Source organism: Schistocerca piceifrons, chromosome 3 (genome assembly GCF_021461385.2).
Source record: "Schistocerca piceifrons isolate TAMUIC-IGC-003096 chromosome 3, iqSchPice1.1, whole genome shotgun sequence".
In the NCBI taxonomy this organism is placed as follows: domain Eukaryota; kingdom Metazoa; phylum Arthropoda; class Insecta; order Orthoptera; family Acrididae; genus Schistocerca; species Schistocerca piceifrons.
In genome coordinates, this window is record NC_060140.1 from 469995410 (window position 1) to 470018683 (window position 23274).

The 23274-nt window shown below is 38.3% G+C and overlaps 1 protein-coding gene across 3 annotated transcripts in view; it reads right to left on the bottom strand.

Annotated features, from left to right (window-relative positions):
* LOC124787850 (ribonucleases P/MRP protein subunit POP1) overlaps positions 1 to 23274 on the bottom strand; it is a 77085-nt gene that overhangs the window by 27968 nt on the left and 25843 nt on the right. For all 3 annotated transcript variants that reach the window (XM_047254804.1, XM_047254803.1, XM_047254805.1), the window contains exons 4-5: positions 21384 to 21626; positions 20009 to 21050 (exon numbers count right to left, since the gene is read on the bottom strand). In XM_047254804.1, the coding sequence (XP_047110760.1) occupies positions 20009 to 21050; positions 21384 to 21626 (1285 nt within the window). The remainder of the gene's footprint in view (positions 1 to 20008; positions 21051 to 21383; positions 21627 to 23274) is intronic.

Sequence of the window (23274 nt, forward strand, 5' to 3'; positions counted from 1 at the left end):
ACTGTCAGCTATGACATTAATGGATGAAATTCTTAATCTATCAAAATATTTGTCCATAAAGATGAAAGAATCTGAAATTTTTGGTTATTTAGGAATTATTTTCTCCAAAACCTCATCCTAAATGTTGCAAAAATTTCATGGTATATTAGTTGGTCATTGTGCTTAGGGAATGTACAATCAGAGTGGGCAATACTTGTCTGTACAAAATGTGAGAAATTTTTTTGAAAAACCTAGCTATACTCTCAAGGTAAAAAATCTTGGACTCTTAAATATATGAACTGATCGCTGATTTCAAGTAAATGTCATGCAAAACTGTTATTTCTGAATCAAAATAATTACTAGTGCTAGTCTCTCATTGAATGCCTCCCCAGGCAAAGCTCACCAGGTATGGTAGGTGTCAGGGAAATAAAATACCCGGGGTGGACCAAACCTAGAGGCAGCTGTCATGTACTGTGATACTGGCTTATCAAAAACTAACGGAAGAAAACCTTGAGAATAAATTGCCTGGTCCTCCAGGTTGGGGTTTGTGCAGTGGGCCAGCTCCTCACTCATGTGAAAAAATTAAAATGCTAGAAAATCTAACAATATGCCTTGGAAAAACTTGAATCTTGGATGACAAATTGGTAAAGAAAAAAAGAATATGACATTTGGATGCTGGGATGTGCAAGGTATCTCCACAAAACTGAATATGTTACCCACAGAACTCGGCAGTTTCAAAATGGATGTTGTCACGCTCTCTGAGATCAAGAGGAAACACAAAGGAGAACAACAACTTGGTAACCATGCATTTATTTGGAGTGGGGTGTCCAAAGCGGTAAGAGCCAAAGCAGGAGTCTCCATTACAATAAAGAAGGCATGTAAAAAGAGAATCACAAACTGGAAATTTATTAATGAATTTATTACTGTGGTAGAAATGACTATTTGCCAGAGAAGTTGTAATTATTGGTGTATATGCACCCACGGATGATACAAGAGACCAGGAGAAAGATACTTTCTGGGGAGTCCTTAGAGTGTCTACAGAAAAAACCCCAAGGAGGAAGGAACTGGTTATAATGTGGGATATGAATGGAAGAGTAGGAATTAGAGAATCATGTCCGATAGTGGGGAAACATGGAGAGACAGAATATAATGACAATGGAGAACGATTGGTTGAAATTTGTGAACAGTTTAATCTGAAAATTACCAGCACTTTTTTAAACACAAGGATATCCATAAATATACTTGGCAACCGAATACTAGAGAATTTCATTCTATAATAGATTATATTATCATTACAAAGTTTCAAGGCAGTAGATGTTAGATCTTATAGAGGAGAACTATGTGGATCAGACCATTATTTAGTAAAAATGAAGAGTTTTTGGCCATGGAAGAATGCAAAGAATGATTCTAACAACATTAAAACGAATTGTGCTGAGGAAACTCAAACTCTATACTTCAATATTGACAGCCTACAAGATGAAAGCATACGAACATTCTTTGGTGCCAGAATGGAAAAAAACATTGGAAGAATCATCTGAAGAAAATGCAGAGGAAATGTACGATTACTTAAAATCCAATGTTATAAGTACAGTAACAGAGGTGCTGGGCATAAGGGGAAACAACCACAGCAGTACAGCACAATGGTGGTCGGAGGAAATAGAAGTGGCAGTTAAAGAAAAGAGGAATGCTTTCAACTGGTGGCTGAATGATAAATTGGAAGCAACAAGAACAATCTACTAGGAAAAGAAAAATGAAGCGATTAAAAAAATAAGGATAGCAAATAATGAAGCATGGGAAAGGACTTGTGTCAATGTCAATAGCGAAGTAGGATTTGTGAGAGTGAAACAAGTGTGATCAGTATTAAAAGGATTCAGACACGAGACAAAAGCCAAAACCAATCCTCAACTGATAACACCAAAAATATGGGAAGAATATTTCAATAAATTATTAAATCAGGGTAGAGAAGAGTATCTCGAGGAAGGAACAGTGGAAGAAAAGGAGCAGGAAGGGGAGGAGATCCAAATTTTACAAAGAGAAGTGAGTAAGGTATTAAGAACAGGAAAGAATGGTAAATCACCTGGACCAGGCAATATCAGTCTGGAGTTCTTAAAATATGGTGGTGACAAAACTGTGAAATTAATAACACCGTTAGTCACTAAAATGTTACATGGAGATTCAATACCAAAGGTAATGAAGCTGGGCTGTATCAATACTACATTTAAGAAAGGGGATTGAACTATCAAGGAATTTGTGTTATAAACACATTAATGAGAATTTTTGGTAAAATAATTAAAAATAAGTTGGAATAAATTTTAAAATCCAAGCACAACAATGTGGCTTCACAGCTGGTAGATCACGCTTAGATCATATTTTCACATTACTACAGATCTTAGAGAAACATAGGTAAAAATCAAAAAACATAGAATTAATTTCCATTGATTTAGAAAAAGCATTTGATACTTTCCCAAGAAAACTACTTTGGAGAGCACTACATTTGGCAAACATACAGGGTCCTTTAATTAAAATAATACAAGAAATGTATAAAGATAACATATATCAAGTGAAAATTGGTAGTACACTTTCACAGAAATTTAAAACAAGTAGGGGTCTGTTACAAGGCTGCCCCAGGTCATCAACATTCTATACAGATGTCAGTCTGACGAGTTGGTCTCTTAAATGCAATGTGATGGGGCTAGAAATTAAAGATGGATTTTATTTACATCACCTACTATTTACCGATGATCAAGTAGTTATAGCACAAGACGGGGAGGATGCAAATTACATGTGTAACCAAACTGGGGATCGAAGATTAATTACCAGAAAACAGAATACCTCACTAATCATCCAGATGACTTATACATAGAGGGAAAGAAAATTAAAAAGGTCAATACTTTCTGTTATTTGGGATCCATTTTAGAGTGGCAGGGAAACTTGGAGGAAGAAATTAATAAACGAATCAACAGTGGCAGGAAGGTCATTGGAATGCTCCACTCAATCTTATGGAGCAGAAATGTAATTAACCGAACCACAAAAAATCATATATAAATCGATACTAGAGAATGCAGTTATGTATGGAGTGGAGACTTGGACTATGAATCAGAAACACCTACACCTAAAAAAACTGCAAGCGGTAGAAATGGACTTCTGGAGAGGATCAGCAAGAATTTCTAGTAAAAAGAAAGTAAGAAACAATTAAATAATAAAGAGAATGGAAGTAAGAGAAAGAGTACATGATGTAATGCATAGAACGAAGTTACAATGACACGGGCGTGTAAGAAGAATGGAGGAAGCCAAAATCCAAAGACGACCCTGGAATGGGAACCAGAGGGAAAGACGAGAAGAGGACACCCTATGACCAGCTGACTCCAAAATGTATGATTAACAATGAGAAGAATTGGTACAGAGGAAGAAGAGACACAAAACTGAAACACCTGGAGGGATTTCCTGAGAAGATAAATTATGATCTTATGTAAAAGATGTAATAATTTCCGGGTATTTGTTATGTTGGAGAAAAACTCAAAAATAATAAATAAATAATTACTTTACAACATTATATGTGAGTGGGAAAACAATTCATAATTTTGTTCAAAAGCATTTTACGACAAAAATGAGATATATAGAATATTTATACCCATCTCTCGTTTTATGATATTATTCACAAATTATCACTGTCTTCTGTCATGATTTTACTTCTTCATGATTTTTCATGAATTAAAATTGCCTACAATGTAACAATCAACACTGCACTGTTGAAAAGAGTTCACCTTTTTTTATCTATCTCTCATTGAACTGTATAGCCGAGCTGAATTTACATACAAACAAGGATGATGCAACAGCAGCAGTACTTGGGAAATGAGAACTGCACACTGATCCTTTGATGATGGTCATTTGAAAGCATTAGCAGGACCATGAGAGATTCTTATTAACTGTCCCACCCACCACTGATCGTCATACACACAATAAATGGAGTGACTCACTCATCATCAGTTATCTGCTATATTAGCAGGTCCTTTGCCTCTCCATTTTCTGTGATCCATTGCTTCCTTCTTAAGGCTGCTGTATGTTGTACTGTCCATCATGTCATCCAGTATCTGGAATCTCTTCCTTCCTCGCTTCCTTTTCCCTTCTACATAACCTTCTAAAACTGTTTTTATCAGTCTGTCATTCTTTCTTAATATATGCCCAATCCAATTTCTTTTTCTTCTCTTTATTACACCTAGTAACTGTCTTTTCTCTCCCACTCTTCTCAGTACCTCTTCATTTTTTACTCTGTCCATCCAACTTATTCTTTCCATCTTCCGCCATGTCCAGATCTCAAAAGCATCCAGCCTCTCCCTGTCTTTTTTCCTCATAGTCCATGTTTCAGCACCATATAGAAGAACACTCCATAAAAGACATTTTATGAGTCTCTTTCCGAGTTCTCTGTCCAGACCGCTGCAGAAAATTCTCCTTTTCTTATAAAAGGCCTCTTTTGCCATTGCTATCCTTGTTTTAATTTCTGTGGTGCACTTCCACTCGGTGTCTATACTGCTTCCAAAATACTTAAAATTTTGCACCTGTTCTAGTATTTCTCCATTCAGCATAATTTTTATTTCCTTATTTCCTCCTAGTGCCAATACTTTTGTTTTATTTGTGTTAATTTTCATTCCATATTTTTTTCCGTTAGTTGCAATGGTGTCCACCAAATCCTGTAATTCTTTTTCCCCCGTGTTTAGAAGGACCATGTCATCAGCAAAACCTCAAACACCTTACTCTTCTTCCTCCAATTTCTGCTCCTTTGTCATCTAATGAGCATTGGTCAATCATATTTTCCAAGTAGAGGTTGAAAAGAGTAGGTGATAAACAGCATCCTTGTCTTACTCCTTTTCCTAGTCTGATCCAGTTTGTACTTTCTCCTCTCACTACAAAGTCTTATAATGTATACTGTAGCGTTCATTTCATACACAGTAAAAGGCCGCACTTCATGGAGAACTGTTATTGCACTGTATGTACCAGCCCAGGATGCAATCCAATATTGACTTGATTGAATTCCTACCACAGGCTACATAGCAGACTACTCTTCTCTCTTTTTTAAAAGGAATTCCCTTAATGTACTTTCATTTAGAATTCGGAGTTTCATTTTTGTTACTAATGTTGATATGGTGTGTACAAATCCAGTAGCATCTCTTATAACGTCAACAGCTTCATGTTGGGTATTGAATCTTGTTGCAAGATATTTACAGAGACCTCCTAACCCCATCACATTAACTTTTTCCATGACCTGTTGCTGAAAAGATCCATTTTTTTTCTCCTGTACTACAATGTTGACCAAGCTCATAAAGCTGAAAGCAGTTTTTAAAATGAGATACTGCACCATCAGTCACATACACACGTGCTATGTCATCAATTATCTTGCTGACAGCATAGCATGCATGTGCACTGTCATGAATGAAATCATCATTAACAATAGCAAAACAGTATGATGTTCCAAAGAAGTGAGCAACACATATCAATATTGATAACTGTGATGTGTGCCAGTGGTAACTTTGAATTTCATTCTTCAAAGTTATCAGCAAAGTCAAAATGAAGAACTAATGTGTCAGTATTCTGAGATGTGGCTGATTTTACTTCTGCTACGGCCTGTCTCTGAATCTTCCGGACGTGACTGTGTGCTGTTCCTTTCATGGCCCAATGCCTAATCTCTGTAACAAACTTCTCTTCCCTCCCATAATGCATAGGTTATGTCACTGTCGGTATCCTGAAGGTGTAATGCTTCAACAGTCTTCACTTCAGCACCAGGACACATTGCACACACCTGCAACCAACATTTATCTTGCGGCTCTTGACGAAGACATAAAAGCATCAGGTACATGTTTCCTCTGACACTGCTTTTCATTAGGAGATAAAGCGTCTTTTATTGATCTTGTCATGTATCTTTTTACCTTTTTAACTTTTTCACCATTTTCACTAACAGAAATAATACCAACATGGTTAGGACTTTACATGCTGTAATCTTTGTCATCACTTAGATAATATTCCACAGCAAGATTAAAAATATCATCTAGCATTGGGTGCCCACAGTAAGAATCTGGGCATGCCCAGAGGAAGTGGGTACATACTCCTGTATCTGCTGCTTAAGAGTAGCTACCTCATATCAGTGTCAGTACTTATACCTTCTCAGTATAGGTGGCTGTTGAGATAGCACTTGGCCGCGAAAGGCAAAGGTCCCGAGTTCGAGTCTCAGTCTGGCACACAGTTTTAATCTGCCACGAAGTTTAAGCAGTATTTAGGTTTTGAAACCATATTTTATGCGCATATCACTATCTTCAGGTTTTGCATCAAGTGCATCCACATTACACACTTCACAAAGTTTTGAAGATGTTTCTTGTGTAAAACTTGTTTCAATTTCTTCCACTTTTCTTTTTACATACTGTTTTCTTCTTGTGCTTCTTCTTTCCTGGACCTTTAGGGTGGGATATAGTAGGGGCTACAGCAGAACAACTTCACACCTAGGAATATAAACATCAGCACTGCCTTCTTCAGTTTCACATTTGAGTGATGGTGATCGTTCAGGTGGATTGTCACTAAATTTCTTCTTGTAGTGAGTGTAACAATTCCCGCACAATGGATGTGATGCTATTACCATTACTTGAGGATCAAGATATTTCTGCAATACCCCTGACAAGATTTCCAACAACTGTGAAGTGTTTTCCACTTTTCTTAAACACCACCTTTTGTGCCTTTTTTCAAAGTCTACACACCTCATTCTTTCACTACTACACTTCCTCACTGACATTATATCAAACAAAAAGTTCAAACCAAACACAAAACTCAATGCAGAATGGTTTATGTACAAGTTCTCACTCCTTTGTTATAAACAGAGGAGCACTGGATAAGTGTTGCCAACACGCATAGTTTACAACTAGAAATTCAGTGATGCAAAATATGCAGAATGTTGAAAATTTTTTTAACACTTTACACAAAAAATATATCCACTGTGTCTACACTGACTACTAACGTATTAGCCAAACACTATTTTGTGTAATTCTCAAAAGTTTTCGGAGGGGCTTTGCGGGTACATAATTCGTTAAAACTTGTAAAAATGCAATTTTTTACCATTTTTGTAATAAACAGTTACAAAATACAGGTAGCTGGAGCAGAGAAGATACTATTTATAGTTACAACAGTAGTATTTGGTAATATGACAGAAAAGGTAGCATTCTGTGACTTTCTAAATTAGAAAAAAAGAATTTAAGTGGAAAAATAACTTAAATTTCGTATTCTTGTCTTAAATTTACAAGTTACAGGAAGCCAATAAGTGTGCGGGTGTCAATTAAATTTCAGCACACTAAGAGGCAGCTTTAAAGCAAAACATCTGCCAGGTCTCCAGTACTTTTGGTTTATTAGTTTTTTTTTTTTCTCTACTGTTTTAAGAGTTATTTACAAAATAGACATATTTCAAAGGGCTGTACAAATATTAAGATAAAATGAAAATACTTTATTTCTTAACACTTCTGATATGGAGGTCTAACACATATTTTTTTCCAGAAAATTCACAACCGTATGATTTGAGACAAGATGACTCTATGGATCCCAAACACTCATGCAGTAGTCAAGAATGGGTCACATGAGCATCCTATATGCGGTCTCCTTTATAGGTGAACCACTCTTTCCTAAGATTCTCCCAATAAACCAAATTTGATCATTCACCTTCGCTACCATAGTTCTCACACGCTTGTTTCACGTCATATCGCTTTGCAACATTACGCCCAGATATTTAAATGACTTGACTGTGTCAAGCAGGACACTAATAACACTGTATCTGAACACTGCAGGTTTGATCTTTCTATTCATCCACATTAAATTACATTTTTCCACATTTAGGGCTAGCTGCCATTCATCACACCAGCAGGAAATTTCGTCTAAGTCGTCTTGTATCTTCCTACAGTCACTCAACTTCGACAACTTACATACATGATGGCAGCATCAGCAAACAACTGCAGATGGCTGCCCACCTTGTCCGCCAGATCATTTATGTGTACAGAGAACACAGTAGTCCTACCATGCTTCCCGGGGCACTCCCTAACGATATCCTTGTCTCTGATGAGCACTCGCTGTTGAGAACAACATACTGGGTTCTATTACTTAAGAAGTCTTAGAGCCACTGACGAATCAGTGAACTTATGCCATATGCTCATACCTTTGTTAACAGATGGACAAAAGCTTATCAGTCTCAAGAAAGTTTATTATATTCAGACTCAGAATATGCTCAACATTCTGCAGCAAACAGAAGTTAGGAATATTGGTCTGCAATTTTGAGGATCATTCTCTTACCTTTCTTATACAATGGAGTCATCTGCACTTTTTTCCAGTCGCTGGGACTTTGTGCTTGGCGAGCGATTCACAATAAATGTAAGCTAGGTAAGCGGCCAATGCCCTAGAGTACTCTTTGTAAAATCGAACTGGGATTCCATAGGACCTGGTGATTTATTTGCATTCAAATCTTTCAGTTGTTTCTCTATGCCAGGTACGACTGTCACTATGTTGTCCACAAGGGAGTCTGCCCGATGGTCAAATGATTGTATGTTTGTATAATTCTCCTGTGTGAACAATTTCTTGAATGTGAAATTTTAAACTTCGGCCTTTGTTTTGCAATCTTTAACAGCCACATCAGACTGGTCAACAAGGGACTGAATGGAAACTTTACACCCGTTTAGTGATTTTATGTAAGACCAGAATTTCTCAGGTTCTCTGCCAGCTCTTTTGCTAAGGTGTGATGTTGGTAGTTGTAGGTTTCGCACATAATCTTGTCACAGACACGAATCTCTACTAACCTTCGCTTATCATTTGCATGTTCCCTTTTGAACCAAGAGTGCAACAGCCTCTGCTTCCTCAGCATCGACCGAATTTCATTATTAAACCATAGTGGGTCTTTCCCACCCTTTATTCAGTTACTACACACTTAACTCTCCAGACCATGATTTACAATCTGCTCAAACTTTGCCCATGATTCCTCTACATCCATTTTACTGGCACTAACTGATGTCAATTAACTGTTTAAGTGAGATGCTAGTAACTGCTTATCTACTCTATCTAGCATAAACACTCTCCAAGCCTTCTTGACTGATGTTCACGCATTCCCCTGTATTCTCACATGCAGCTTTATTTTGTACATCAATAATATGTAATTTTACAATGGTTTGTAGACAAATAATGAGGACAGGAGGATGGGGGGGGGGGGGGGCAGTTATCAACCTGCTTTTGAGCATCAGTATACATAGAACATGAAGTCAATTCAAAATACATTTAAAAACATCGTTAAAATGTTATTAAAAGCACACTAACTTCTTTAACTTCTTGAGCTTCGTCATTCTTTAAGGTAATTCCAGAATTCATTTAGGTAAGGTGGTAGCCTGCTTTATATCACATTCAAAAGATTATCTTAAGCGACTCTCAGCATCATAATGCATTATTTTACTTGGATACCATATGAAGGAAGGAAAATTAGGATTTAATGTCTCAGCTACATTATAATCATTAGAGATGAAGCTTCCTGCAATTCTATGGCAATGTCAAATGAGGTGAAGTTCACCGAAAAGCTCAAAAAAACATTTTATGTTAAACAACTACACACTGGTGATAAAAATTCTTCTATTTTAGTTATAGTATTTATTGTTCAAAAGTTCTTAATTTGTGGGAATGGATAAATGTAAACTATATCGAACCTCTTTCTGAATAATAATTGTTTTCAGGTGAGCTTTTTTTTTAAACTTTTTTAATGAGCTAAAACTTTTATTCATGTTGCAGACATAAAACAACTTCTGTGTCTAGGTCATATGCACCAATCTCTCAGAATGACAACTAGTGCAACAACAAATGTTAATTATTATACTTACGTATTTGTAGACACATAAATAAAACTTTGGAAATTTTCAGTGGAATATGTATGAAACTGATCATCTTAGAAATCTGGAGTGAAGTTGACTGCTTTTTCTTGAGGGGGTCCTTTTACGAACATACATTCGTAAATGCAGCAATGTCACCTAATGAACACAACAACAGTACGACACAATGGATGCAGCAACAATTTTTTATAAGAATCTAGGCCTGGCCTCAGAAGGTCATTGTTGCAAATGCCCATGGGCTAACTTATGAATTTGTCAAGTTGGCCACAGTTCTGTTTATTGCTTCATGCACTTGAGATCAAAAGAGTTGTCAGTGTGAAAGTGTCATGTGTGTACAAAGGCAAAACAGGTGAACTGAAGGAGGATGGATGTTGTAGAACTGTCTCTCACAGAAATTTTAATTGGAAAAATCAGCATTAATAAGGCTGAGTGCGTAAAATTCCAAAAGGAACCCTGATAAACATGATTCATGATAAAACACAATGTGGGCAGCCAGTTTTTAGTGCTAAAAAAGAAGAGGGTGTACTGATGGGACTTCTCAGTAGTACAAACTGGGGAGTTCTGCTTTCTACCATGAATCTTCAATATATAGCTACGACAGTCTGTGACAGAAGATGTGTTAAATCAAAATTTACAAACAATTTTCTGGGTCCTGATTGGGCAATAAGCTTCATGTCCCAACACACCAATCAAATTTATTTTTGACTTACTAACAAAATAAAGAGGACTAGAGTTGGTGTGCATCATTCTACATGTCAGATTTCCATGACAAACTTGCACTACCACTGGATAGACCAAGTCCTGATCCTATTTTTAACTACGATAAGAACAACTTAAGTGATCAATCTGGGAAAATGAAACTTATTTTCAGAAAAAGGGTCAAATACTCTGACAGAGAACCTTATTTTCAGAAAAAGTGTCAAACACTCTGACAACGTACTTATGTCAACGGAAATAACCAATTTTTGAAATTATAGTGTGATTGGATAGACATAAAACCACTCACAAGCAGCAGCAGCAGAAGAGAACACATATAAATGTATTTAAATTAACAAGCTTTCGGACCCAGTGGCTCCTCCTCCTGGCAGAGGGTTGAAGGGAAAGAATGGGGATGAAGGAAAAGGACTGGTGAAGTTTAGAAAATGGGGAGAGTTCTTTAAAGTCAAACAGTTTAAAAAGGAAAGGCTGGTTGTTGGAGACTGCAACAGTCAAGATATGAAAACCTGAGAGCTTAAAGCAGGAAGACAAGGTAATATACAAAACAGAGATTACTGATAAAACATTGTGCACGAGTTAATAAGAGTGGAAAGCTAAGTGCATAAAGTGTGGTAGAGGTGGGGAAAAATTGACAGTTCTGAAAATAAAAGATACTGAAAATAACTGGTTATAGGTTCCACCCTTTATGCAAAACACAGTTTTTTCTTGTCACCCAAGCATGTTCTCACACATTTGTGTCATCATTAGTGGGTCTTGTTCATTGAAAAACTGTAAAAAGTGAACAATTTTAGGTTATAACTGATCTAGCAAAATGAGGTGTAAGCACTGTCTATAGGCCTCATTTTGTTAGATCAGTTATAACCTAAAATATGTTCACTTTTTACAGATTTTCAATAAACAGGACCCACCGGTGATGGCACAGAGGTGCCGAGCTACGTTTTGGGTGACAAGAAAAACCAGTTTTTTTGCCTAGCCAATGGAACCTACAACCAATAATTTTAACTGCACACAAGGCAAAAAATTCAAGAGCTGCAAATCCAAAAGACGAAGATACAGAAAACTAAAAGGGAGTGAAGAAAGGAATAGTTACAGAGAAGAAATGCCAATAACAAACACATTAACGTAAATTGAGGCCAGTTGGGCGGCGAGAATCAAGAACATGTTGCAACACTAGTTCCCACCTGAGGAGTTCTGAGACACTGGAGTCCGGAGGAAGAATCCAGATGGCACTTATGGTGAAACAGGCACCAAGGTCCTGTCTGTCGTGTTGTAGAGCATGCTCTGGAACAAGATATTGTGTGTTGCCGGTATACAGCCTCTGCCTATGTCCATTCACCCTACCCGATAACTTAGTGGTAATCATGCCAATGTAAAAGGTCGAACAGTATTTGCACAATGGCTGGTACACAACTTTTATCATTTCACAGGTGGCTCTCCCTTTGATAGTATATACATGGTGTACATGAAGTCCGGGCACACTTTAATGCACAAGAACCAAACATTGTACAGATATCATACATATGTCATTTTGAAGAGAAACCCTGAAAGCTTTTTTTCATGTATACTGCCACAGCGTGGTTTGGCAATTTACCGACAGTCAGCACTAGTCACGAACATGGTGGCCATGCTACAGAAGGGGATAGCTGTTTCATGAAATGGCCTCCCTGATCACCAGGTCTCACTCCATGTGACTTTTTCCTGTGGGGTCACATTAAAGATCTGGTGTATGTACTGCCTCTACCATATCATGTAGCAGAGGTCCGGGAGAGAATACGGGAAGTGACTGCCACAGTCAACGATGCCATGCTGGAATGGGTATGGCAAGAATTTAATTACCGTATTGATGTCTTCCGGGTCACTCATGGTTCGCACATTGAATATTTGTAAAAAACTTTCAGAGCTTCTCTTGAAAATGCATTATGTATGACATCTGTACCATGTTTGGTTCTTGTGCAATAAATAATTGAAAGTGTTCCCAGACTTTATGTAGAACCTGTATTTTGCCAGTTACAGGCCTGGTATGTGGACGGTCACATGGGTAGGAGCCATGGGGTAGGGAAATGGGTGGAGAAGGAGCATAGGATCTGACAAGGATAATGCTCCAGGTGCGGTGCACAAAATGTTGTACAGAATGGACCTCATTTCAGGGCATTATTTTAGAAGTTAGAGCCTTGTCAAAGAAGCTGCTTTTTTTTTCCCACAAATAACAACTTTTTCGTGTCATACATGCCACTTTTATGGTGTGAAACTCTCGTGTACTCATTACCTCTTCTTAAGTCTTGTCTGTTCTCACAATTTTTGTAGGAATTTTTATGATTTTTCCTTGTTTTCTTTTTCATCACTCCAACCATCTCTGATGCTACAATCCTCCTCTCTTTCCATGATAAATCCCATCAATATTACATTCGTTCCTACTGAAAACATGCAATTGCACTATCTAAACTAAGGTCCCACACACTGTTTCTTGAAACCTGATTGTTATGGGAGTTACTAACCAAGGCCTAACACTGAAAGACCCAGTTTCTGGATGCAAACCTACTTTACATCAGCCCCTTTTAGTTTCAAATACAGCTGTCTCTTGCACTTACCCAGCTAATCAGTGACCTGTATGTCTCATGTGAAAATCTCCACTCCAGCAGACTTACATCCTTCTATAAAATCCTACAGTTATCTTCCCCTCGTGTTTCCTTGGATGGTATTGTCCACCAAACCAGCTTCAAACTGCACCAACAGGGCAGACTTCATCTCAAAAAGTTCACACACCTTCTCCTAATCTACCTCAACAGTAGTGTTTCCCTTCCTGTCCTGCAGCTCCCTAAACAGCCACACCGTCAACAACCACTCCTCATCTACAAACCAAGCTTGGCCTACCTTCATAACATCCCCCAGTCTTCACCAGTGTCTCCCAGAGCAGTGACAACTCTGGATCACAAGAACCCGTCACAATGGTACTGTGATCTCAACCTCTCATCTAATGCACTCTCCCCTCCTGAGTTACCTGTATTACCCAAGGGTCTCACTTTCAGCCCTACATCTGTATTTAATCATGCTGCTTTGGTGAAACACCCACTTTCCTTCACACTTAATGTCAGCTCACTTAGCAACCTAATCCCAAAACCTTTCCAACAGCAAACCTGAATTAACCCTGCCTTGAACAGTTCAAACCACTATTCCTACATGATCCACCACAAATATCTGAAAATCACCCCTTACAAGTCTTCCAAGAAATCCTTACATCCAGCATTGCTTCAAATCCCTTCCTCAGGTCCCTACAACATGACTCAAAATTGTTCTCTGCAGAACTACAAGCCCTTTGACCCATAAAGGCTGATGACTCCATCACTACACTCCAGCGGGCAAGGGTCTACCTACCACTGGTAAACATGACAGACGAGAGCATGTAAGCAGAGGTCTACACCAGCTGCCTGACACCTCTACATACAGCATATGTCATTAAGATCCCATCCCTGTGACATGAATTAACTTCCAGTCCCTCCTTAAAACCTCCTTAAAACAACCAACACCTCAATCAGGGTGTATACATCAACGAGGAAAAAAAATTCCCAGATTTTTCCCGGAGTTCCCGGTTAAAACTACACTTCCTCCCGGGTGAAAATCAACTTTTTCCGTGTTAAGTGAGAGTATACTTTTCCTTGGAACTGTAAAAGTTATCAGTCTTTTGAATGGTTATGGTTTTATGCACCAGTGTAGAATTTCCCAGCAATTTAGCAAAAGAAACTCAGGTAACAAAACACGTTTTGGGAAGTTGTCTGCTGTGCAGCAACATGTACACTGTATTTTCGTATTACGAAAGTATAAATTCGAATTCGACCAAACACCGCATGTTACTTTGCGAAGCATCGAAATCGAGGTTGCGATGCCCTTTTGTAAGCCAGTCATAGCTCACGCCACGTGATCTCACCAACCGGTAACAGTGGATATTCAGAACATAGGACGCACGATGTAGTCAGCCAATAGCAACATCACTTTTAAGTAGCGCGAACACACAAATAGGAAAAGTTAATGGTTTAAATTAATATACGTACTGTTGCCACAAGAAAAGAAAAGCTTTCACATATAACATTGCCCCTTTTTTGCACGTATTACACTTTCATATACATCACACAAATGTGCCAGTAAAATTTTTAAGAACAACATAAATGTCAGATCTTCAGGGCTCAAAATTATTCTAAATCTTCGTAATCAACGAGCTGATTTTTAAATGAGAGTCAAACACTCAGTTCTCACACACAGTTCATCTTGCGTAAAAGGAAACTTACTTTGAAAGTAACGGTTTTCAAACTACCATTCGCAATATTTTTCCACGATCTGTTAGAAATAGGTTCATTTTAGCAATTGCCAGAGAGCGCCAGATAACAAGCGTCACCACGCTTGCGCAGCTATGCAGGAAGTCCATATGTTCATACGTGTAAAACATTAAAAGATCTTACATAATGCCATAAAAGAAACAAGACATTAGCGGATACTCCAAGAGCACGGGAATTTCTTGCCCCATACGAAAATGCATAATTCGGCTGAAAGTGCACGTTCGTATGTCCAGATTCGTACCAGTACTGTATTATCTCATTTTTGGTTCTTTATTATGCCATAATGCCACATGTGCTGGAAGATGAAAACGTGCACTTGAAATCCAGCGAACAGTTGAAACTAGCCAATAGTGTGGAATTATACATTCCGTTTCGAATAAATTGGTAATAAACTGGCTGGTTCAGCAGAAAAGATAAGTAAAAACCAAATTTCTTTAGCAAATCGACAGAAATAACTTCATTGTTCTGAAATGCGATTAATGCTTGACTGTCAGAAAGGGGAAATAAAACAAAATCTGAAACTAATAAAATATTTTAGCCTTCCGTAATTATGTAATTCACTTGATAGTTCCCAGTCACAGAAATCAGTTTTTACAGTCATGGACTTTGCGGCTGGTCTCGGTGGAGGTTCGAGTCCTCCCTCGGGCGTGTGTGTGTGTGTGTGTGTGTGTGTGTGTGTGTGTGTGTGTGTGTGTGTGTGTGTGTCTTTAGGATAATTTAGGTTAAGTAGTGTGTAAGCTTAGGGACTGATGACCTTAGCAGTTAAGTCCCATAAGATTTCACACACATTTGAACATTTTTGAACAAATCAGTTTTGTTTTCATTTGACGTAAGAGCAATAAACGAAAAGGAAACAGCAAAATCACCAAACGTAAACATGGGTCACGTGAGACTACCCATTTCCCCATTACAACTTAAGACTGCTCAGTAGATCTGCACCGGATCTACAATATTTCTGAACCGGGGCAATACTGATCTGCACCGGATCTACGATATTCCGGAACTGGGGCAATGGGGCAATACTAGATAGTGCCCCCCCCCCCCCCCCCCCAAGCATTTGAGGTAGGACACCAAAAAACTCAAACGTGTAACATTTTGTAATGGTTGCCATCAAACTATATTCAATTTCCTGTGGTGCCTCTCCTGCTCCCAATCGGTCGGTTTGACAACCTGCCCCTGTTTAAAAAAAAAAACTCACAGTAAATACTGGATGGGATTATTTTTAACCAGGAGGACAGGAACTCTTCACAAAATTTGCACTCTTAATTGCCTATTAGCTAATAACTTGATGTTTTGTGTGACATAAAATTAAATATAGGATACATAAAACCAGTAAAGACAATAGACCAGCAAGACAGTACACATTTCTTCAATCTTTAAGTCCTAGCATTGCTTTCCTCACCAACCTTAGTGCAGCTTTACATAGCATGCTTTCCTTCTGGGAAAGAATCCACTAGCTCATCAAAGTTCATTTAAGGTTTTGCTACATGAAAAAACCGAATGCTGTTGTCTAATACTGAAAAAGCTATTAATACTTATGAATAGTACCTGGCCTTAATTTACATTTATTTCTTTGGTCTTGGCATTTCTACTCTGTCACTATTCTTTTCTTCACTGCCTTTTAGTTTTCTGTATCTTTTACTTTCTGACATGTCTATTTTTCCCCACCCCTCACCCCATCGCCCACCTCCACCACATATTTTACACTTATCTTTCCGCTCTTATTAACTCATGCACGATGCGTTGTCAGTAATCTCTGTATTTCATATTACCCTATCTTCCAGCTTTAAGCTCTCAGGTTAATCTCAAATCTCAACTGGTGAAGTCCCCAACAACCAGTCTTCCCTTCTCCTCCCGTCCATAGTGTCTCCCCTAACTCGTGGTTCTGGGCAACTTTTCTAAAGTCTCCCCATTTCCCAAACCTCACCAGTCCTTTCCCTTCACCCCTATTCCTTCCCCTTCAACCCTCTGCCAGAAGATGGAGCCACTGGTTCCGAATGCTTGCTCATTTAAGTGCCTTTATATGTGTGTTCTCCTGCTGTGCTTGGTGAGTAAATATTTTTATCAGTCCAATGACATGAACTAGTAGTTAACCAGTTCAAAGAGTTTGGTAACCACTAAGACGAGCAATTCAGAAACAGGTGAAGCATTGACTCCTCATGTTCTGTATAAGGCAGCCCAACATGTAAGATTGTTGATGTGATGGAGGGCCAAAAGATGCTCCATTTTGCACAAAGCAATGCTATTCAAAATGGTTGCATTACAATTGTACCACACATGGATGGTTTAACTCTTCCACTTTTAGTGATTGGTTCCAGAAAGTATTTTGCCCGACATTTCTTGTCCTTAAACTTTCTTTGTATGTTACTCTGAAATTAGTAACAAAATTTTGTTTCTGCCAGATTTATTTTTCAGTTACTGATACAGTTTAAGAACAATTAAAGTCCTAGAGCAGGGTTTCCCAAACTGTATTCCACATAACACTGATGTTTCCAGAATGAGATTTTCACTCTGCAGCGGAGTGTGCACTGATATGAAAGTTCCTGGCAGATTAAAACTGTGTGCCGGACCGAGAATTGAACTCGGGACCTTTGCCTTTCGCGGGCATGTGCTCTACCATCTGAGCTACCCAAGCACGACTCATGTCCCGTCCTCACACCTTTCTTCCAGGAGGGCTAGTTCTGCAAGGTTTGCTGGAGAGCTTCTGTGAAGTTTCGAAGGTAGGAGACGAGGTACTGGCAGAACGAAAGCTGTGAGGACGGGACATGAGTCATGCTTGGGTAGCTCAGATGGTACAGCACTTGCCCGCAAAAGGCAAAGGTCCCAAGTTCGAGACTCAGTCCGGCACACAGTTTTAATCTGCCAGGAAGTTTCAACACAGATGTTCCGTGGGAAGTGAGTAAGTGCTCTGCAAAAAAACTATTAATAAGATGGCTTTTTTCGATATTTTGACATTAGTAATTTTTTTTTAATTTCATTAGGATTATGATTTTTGTGTTGTTAGTTATGATTCGAAATTGAAACAATCACTGAATACAACAAATTTTTCTCCTTTTTTAAATATAACTAACCTTTAAAATAACAACAAGGCGTTCCATCAGAGTACCAGGACTGTGAAAGTGTACCATAAGAGCAAAAAAGTTTGGGAACTCCTACCCCAGAGTCATAAACAATCCACATGTATCACATAACAGATAATCAATAAAATTCACCCCCAGATAGGGTGATGTTGACCAAAAAACGGGTTGCATTTTTCCTGATCTGTAAGAGCAAAAGGTAATAAAGACAATTTTTTTTTTTCAGTACAACTGAATACCCATCCCCTGAAAGAAAAACCAATATATTAATTTTATTGACTTCAGAAATATTTAAATTTAAAGTTAAAAATAAGTCAATTTCACCTCGTTCGATGGTACTCCAAATGCACGTTTGAATTTCCAGGAAGTGACTCCATAATTTTAAAATTAACTAACATGGAAACAAAGATTGAGAGAAGAAAGCAAAAAATATTATGTTTATTGCGAATGCTCTACAACTTTTTACAGCAGTTTTGAAATAGTTACAAAAGCTATCAACAGATGCCATTATATGCTACTATGCAAGTGGTCTCCACAAATAATTCACAGGCAAGTGGTCTCTACAAATACTTCACTGTTCTGACTAGATAATAGCTGGTGAAAATGAATAATAAAATTTAGCATCACATCTTGCAGTGCCTCAATAGAAATGGATTCAGATGCCCCAAAAATTCAATCTCATCCAGCGTGGTGAGACAACTCCGAAAGGTAGTGCCTTTCAATATGACTCACAAAGAGTGATCACAAGAAGTCAGATAGTGTGAAAACAGAGCTCAATGCTGCCTGCACCAATAAATTTGGTATCATCCCATTTAATGACTATGCCCGAAGTATTTCATCAAGAAAGCGGAACAGATGTTCAGTGCAATATTGTCGACTTCCACCTCACATGAACCTCCCTGCCTCTCTTTGATCTTCCAATGCTATGTGGTACAAATTGCTCCAAAATTGCAATGCAGTGTTCTTTACTTACCAATTATCACATAAAAATGGGCTGAAAATGCCTCTGCTGCATACCACAGCACAAACAGTAATACTTTGAGACTGCAGTGATTTTGCTTCACACAAAGGGGTATGTTCCGAACCCCAAAATTGCCACTTTTGTTTATTCACGAATCCATTCAGGTGGAAGTGTGCTTCATCCATGAATCATGAAATCCTTCATTATCAATCACTGTGAGAATCTGGATCACAAAATCAATATTTTGTCAAATAGCGTATAAGGGTATGACCCAAAGGCTTTGCATTTTGAATGGAAACAGGTGCATACCATTCCTCTGTACTGTATGTGTGATGGAATGGCTTCAAACGAGTCTCTGCTGCCATTCTTTGGACATATTTCCTTGGAGGCTGCTGAGTAAGTCCAGAAATGGTGGCAACATTTTCAGGAGCAGCTACAGTTGGCCTGGGGTCAACGTATCTGACTGGATTTGGCAATGGGCATCCAAATGGTTTTTTTGCACTGGCTCCATCCGGAACATGAAACAATGTTTGACAACTGCATCTTATTGTCATAATACTGTCTTCTACCCTTTAATGTTCCGGTACCAGAAATACATGTTATTCAAATGAAGTACACGATTTCAACCTCTTCCTTCAGAACTTTAACATCTTTCCACGTTTCAACAGTGGAACTGATCACTCTGGATTTCACAGTACTATTTACAGACACTACATACTGTGATTAAAGTGCCCCTACAGTAATCACGATAAACATATCTTTCGTTGAATTCTTTGTTTTCAAGTTATTTAATTTCAAAATCACGGAGTCCTTTGCTGGGCACTGTGTCTAAGCTTTATAGTTAAATATACAAAAAACACATACTTAGGATCTGATAAAACTTAAGCTTGGAAAGTGTCACAAGAGCAACACATCACAGTTGCAAACAATGACACTCTTGCCTTTGAGCTGCTCTACTGGGACTAAATACTCTGGTTTCATAGAAAGTGATTTCCATCTCTCTCAATATAGCTAATAAATGTTTAAAATTGTTTGTAATTGAACTAAATCTTGCTTACTCACCATCACTATCTGGATTACATTTCATCCGTTTAGCAGGCAAATATCGTCGTGGATCTGTCACAATCAATGCCAGCACTGAATGAGGAGGAAGCTGTGCAGGTGATGCAGCTCCTTTCAACGTTTCCCAGAGCTGCTTTTGTATCTTCACACATTCTAAACTGTACGTATCACTGCAAATATCATGCCACCATTCACAGTCGTAACTTGCACTTTGTTCACACTCCCTACTGTCCTTTGCAGGTTCATCCACCTCCATATTGTCATCATAACTGATAACGCACTTGGTCTTATCAGACTGATCTTCAAAAGACTCAACTGACATTAGCCCCGTGTTCACATTACTAGTACTAATTCCATCCACTAGTTTTTCAAGATTTTCTGTAACAAAAGGGACTCTGGTATGACTGGTTGTGGTCATGCTAACAACGTGTAATGCATCTTGAAGAATGGAATGAGACAATGGCCCTGTCAAACTAAATCTGTTCAATGTATCCTTCAGAAAAGTCATTTTAACATGTCCGCTACTGCTTTCAAATTTACGTGTTCTATTATAAAGTGCAACCTTTGAACCTATCTTTTCTATTTCCACCTTTTTTTCTGATCCTTTACGTTTGTGCTTGATGCTGCCAGCAGATGTTTCACTACGCACAGCATTTCCACCAAAAGCAGATGGAATTGTTTCAGTTATGTCCATATTACTTTCAACAAAATTAAATGTATCTATCAGTTCATCACAAAATTCTTCATAAAATGCTGGATGGATCCACAACCAGAGTATTCTTTCATCAAGTTCTTCCCTTGTCACATCCTTACCTTCAGAACTTACTATCTTTGAAGGTCTCCAAAGAAAACTAATATTACCTATAGCACCATATGGATAAGACTTTTTTCTGAATACTGTGATATTGCCTTCTCTGCTCCCACTAATATAAACTTTAGCCGCAAATGTCAGACCACATGCTTTGTCTGTGTGTTGCTTCAGACCATCAATTATTTCATCCAAAGGGCCACATAATTCGATGCAACAATAATATGAAATGTCCTAAACAAACACACAAAAAAAGATTATTTCACACAATAGTTCACTCTGATCTTAATCTAACAAAGTCAATTCAAGGACAAGGATAAGTAAACCTCATAGTGCAGATTCAAATAACAAATTGTAGGGACTTATAAGCTGAAAGTTATTCAGTTTCTCAATTATACAAAAAAATTAATTTACCACTGCAAAAATAAATTTGTTTTTTATCTTAAACTATCTTTGCTGATGGAATAGGAAACTGGTATTCGTACGTCTCACTTGCTCTCATATGTTACACATGTGTAAAGAAAATCTTCAAAAACTGATTAACAAACCACTCAAAAGTTGAAGTACCTGCAGTAGGCAGTGATTGGCTGAAGCACGGTAGCATGCTCGAAAACTTTTATCGTTTGGAAAATTGGGCAATTTATAGCCCCATTTCTCAATCATGTGGAATCTCTTTGCATGCCAAATATGAGTTTCCAGCCATATAAATTTTCGTTGACGTCTATTGTATTCTTGCAACAGATTACTAGGTCTCCGTCTATATTTTCGACTTGGTCTCTTAGATTTCAGTGGCAAGCCACTCTTTTCCATCTGCAAAGAAAAATATTGTTTTAATACCAACACATGTTGTTGTTGTTGTTGTTGTTGTTGTTGTCTTCAGTCCTGAGACTGGTTTGATGCAGCTCTCCATGCTACTCTATCCTGTGCAAGCCTCTTCATCTCCCAGTACCTACTGCAACCTACATCCTTCTGAATCTGCTTAGTGTATTCATCTCTTGGTCTCCCTCTACGATTTTTACCCTCCATGCTGCCCTCCAGTACTAAATTGGTGATCCCTTGATGCCTCAGAACATGTCCTACCAACCGATCCCTTCTTCTAATCAAGTTGTGCCACAAACTCCTCCCCAATTCTATTCAATACCTCCTCGTTAGTTATGTGATCTACCCACCTAATCTTCAGCATTCTTCTGTAGCACCACACTTCGAAAGCTTCTATTCTCTTCTTGTCTAAACTATTTATCTTCCACGTTTCACTTCCATACATGGCTACACTCCATACAAATACTTTCAGAAACGACTTCCTGACACTTAAATCAATACTCGATGTTAACAAATTTCTCTTCTTCAGAAACGCTTTCCTTGCCATTGCCAGTCTACATTTTATATCCTCAATACTTCGACCATCATCAGTTATTTTGCTCCCCAAATAGCAAAACTCCTTTACTACTTTAAGTGTCTCATTTCCTAATCTAATATCCTCAGCATCACCCAACTTAATTCGACTACATTCCATTGTCCTCGTTTTGCTTTTGTTGATGTTCATCTAACACATAGCTGATACTAAATTCTTAAAACATTCCCTGTGGCTCGTCCCACCGTGTGTCCCAGTGCAACTCTCTCCATCCAACTGGCATGAGTTTCGGTGACTTCCCAAGATTGCAGAAGCAATTATTATGTCAAATTCTAAGCTGCAGAAGGCTCAAAGGAATATATTTATTTACCATGAGATAAATAATTCAATATGTTATCTCTTCTTTTTGACCCCCTGGTGACCTCATGATACTTTTTCGTGCTGGTTTTCAATTGTTTGGTTCACCCTACGTCCCAATTGTTGTACTGCGCTCTTTTAGCGCAACAGATCACTTATTGTTGTTCATTACAATACACACACCATCATTTGTTAGTGTTTGCTGACAAGAAAAGCTGCTTCAAAATACACACACTGTCATTTGTTATTGTTAGCAACCACGAACAGCTGCTTTAAGGTATGTCATGAAATACTGATTAAGGTTATGAGATGGAAATGGAAATGAGCCTTTGGCATCACTGGCCGGGAGGCCCCTTACGGGGCACATCCGGCCGCCTTGGTGCAGGTCCTATTACATTCGATGCCACATTGGGCGACCTGGTGCATGGGATGGGGATGAAATGATGATGAAGACAACACAACACAGATTCCTTGAGTGGAGAAAACCCCCGACCCAGCCAGGAAAGGTTATGAGATGACTGTTTATCTTCTATAATAATCATGGTTGGCCACCAGTTGTAAAGATGTTTCATAGAATGTTTAGCTAAAAATGGATCCATCTACTTCTTGACAGCAACGAAACAAAGACGTTGAATACCATTAGATGAGGGGGGGACCACCCAACTATATGAACTACTACCTAAATAAAAGTGATTCTAGTTCAAATGGCTCTGAGCACTATGGGACTCAACATCTTAGGTCATAAGTCCC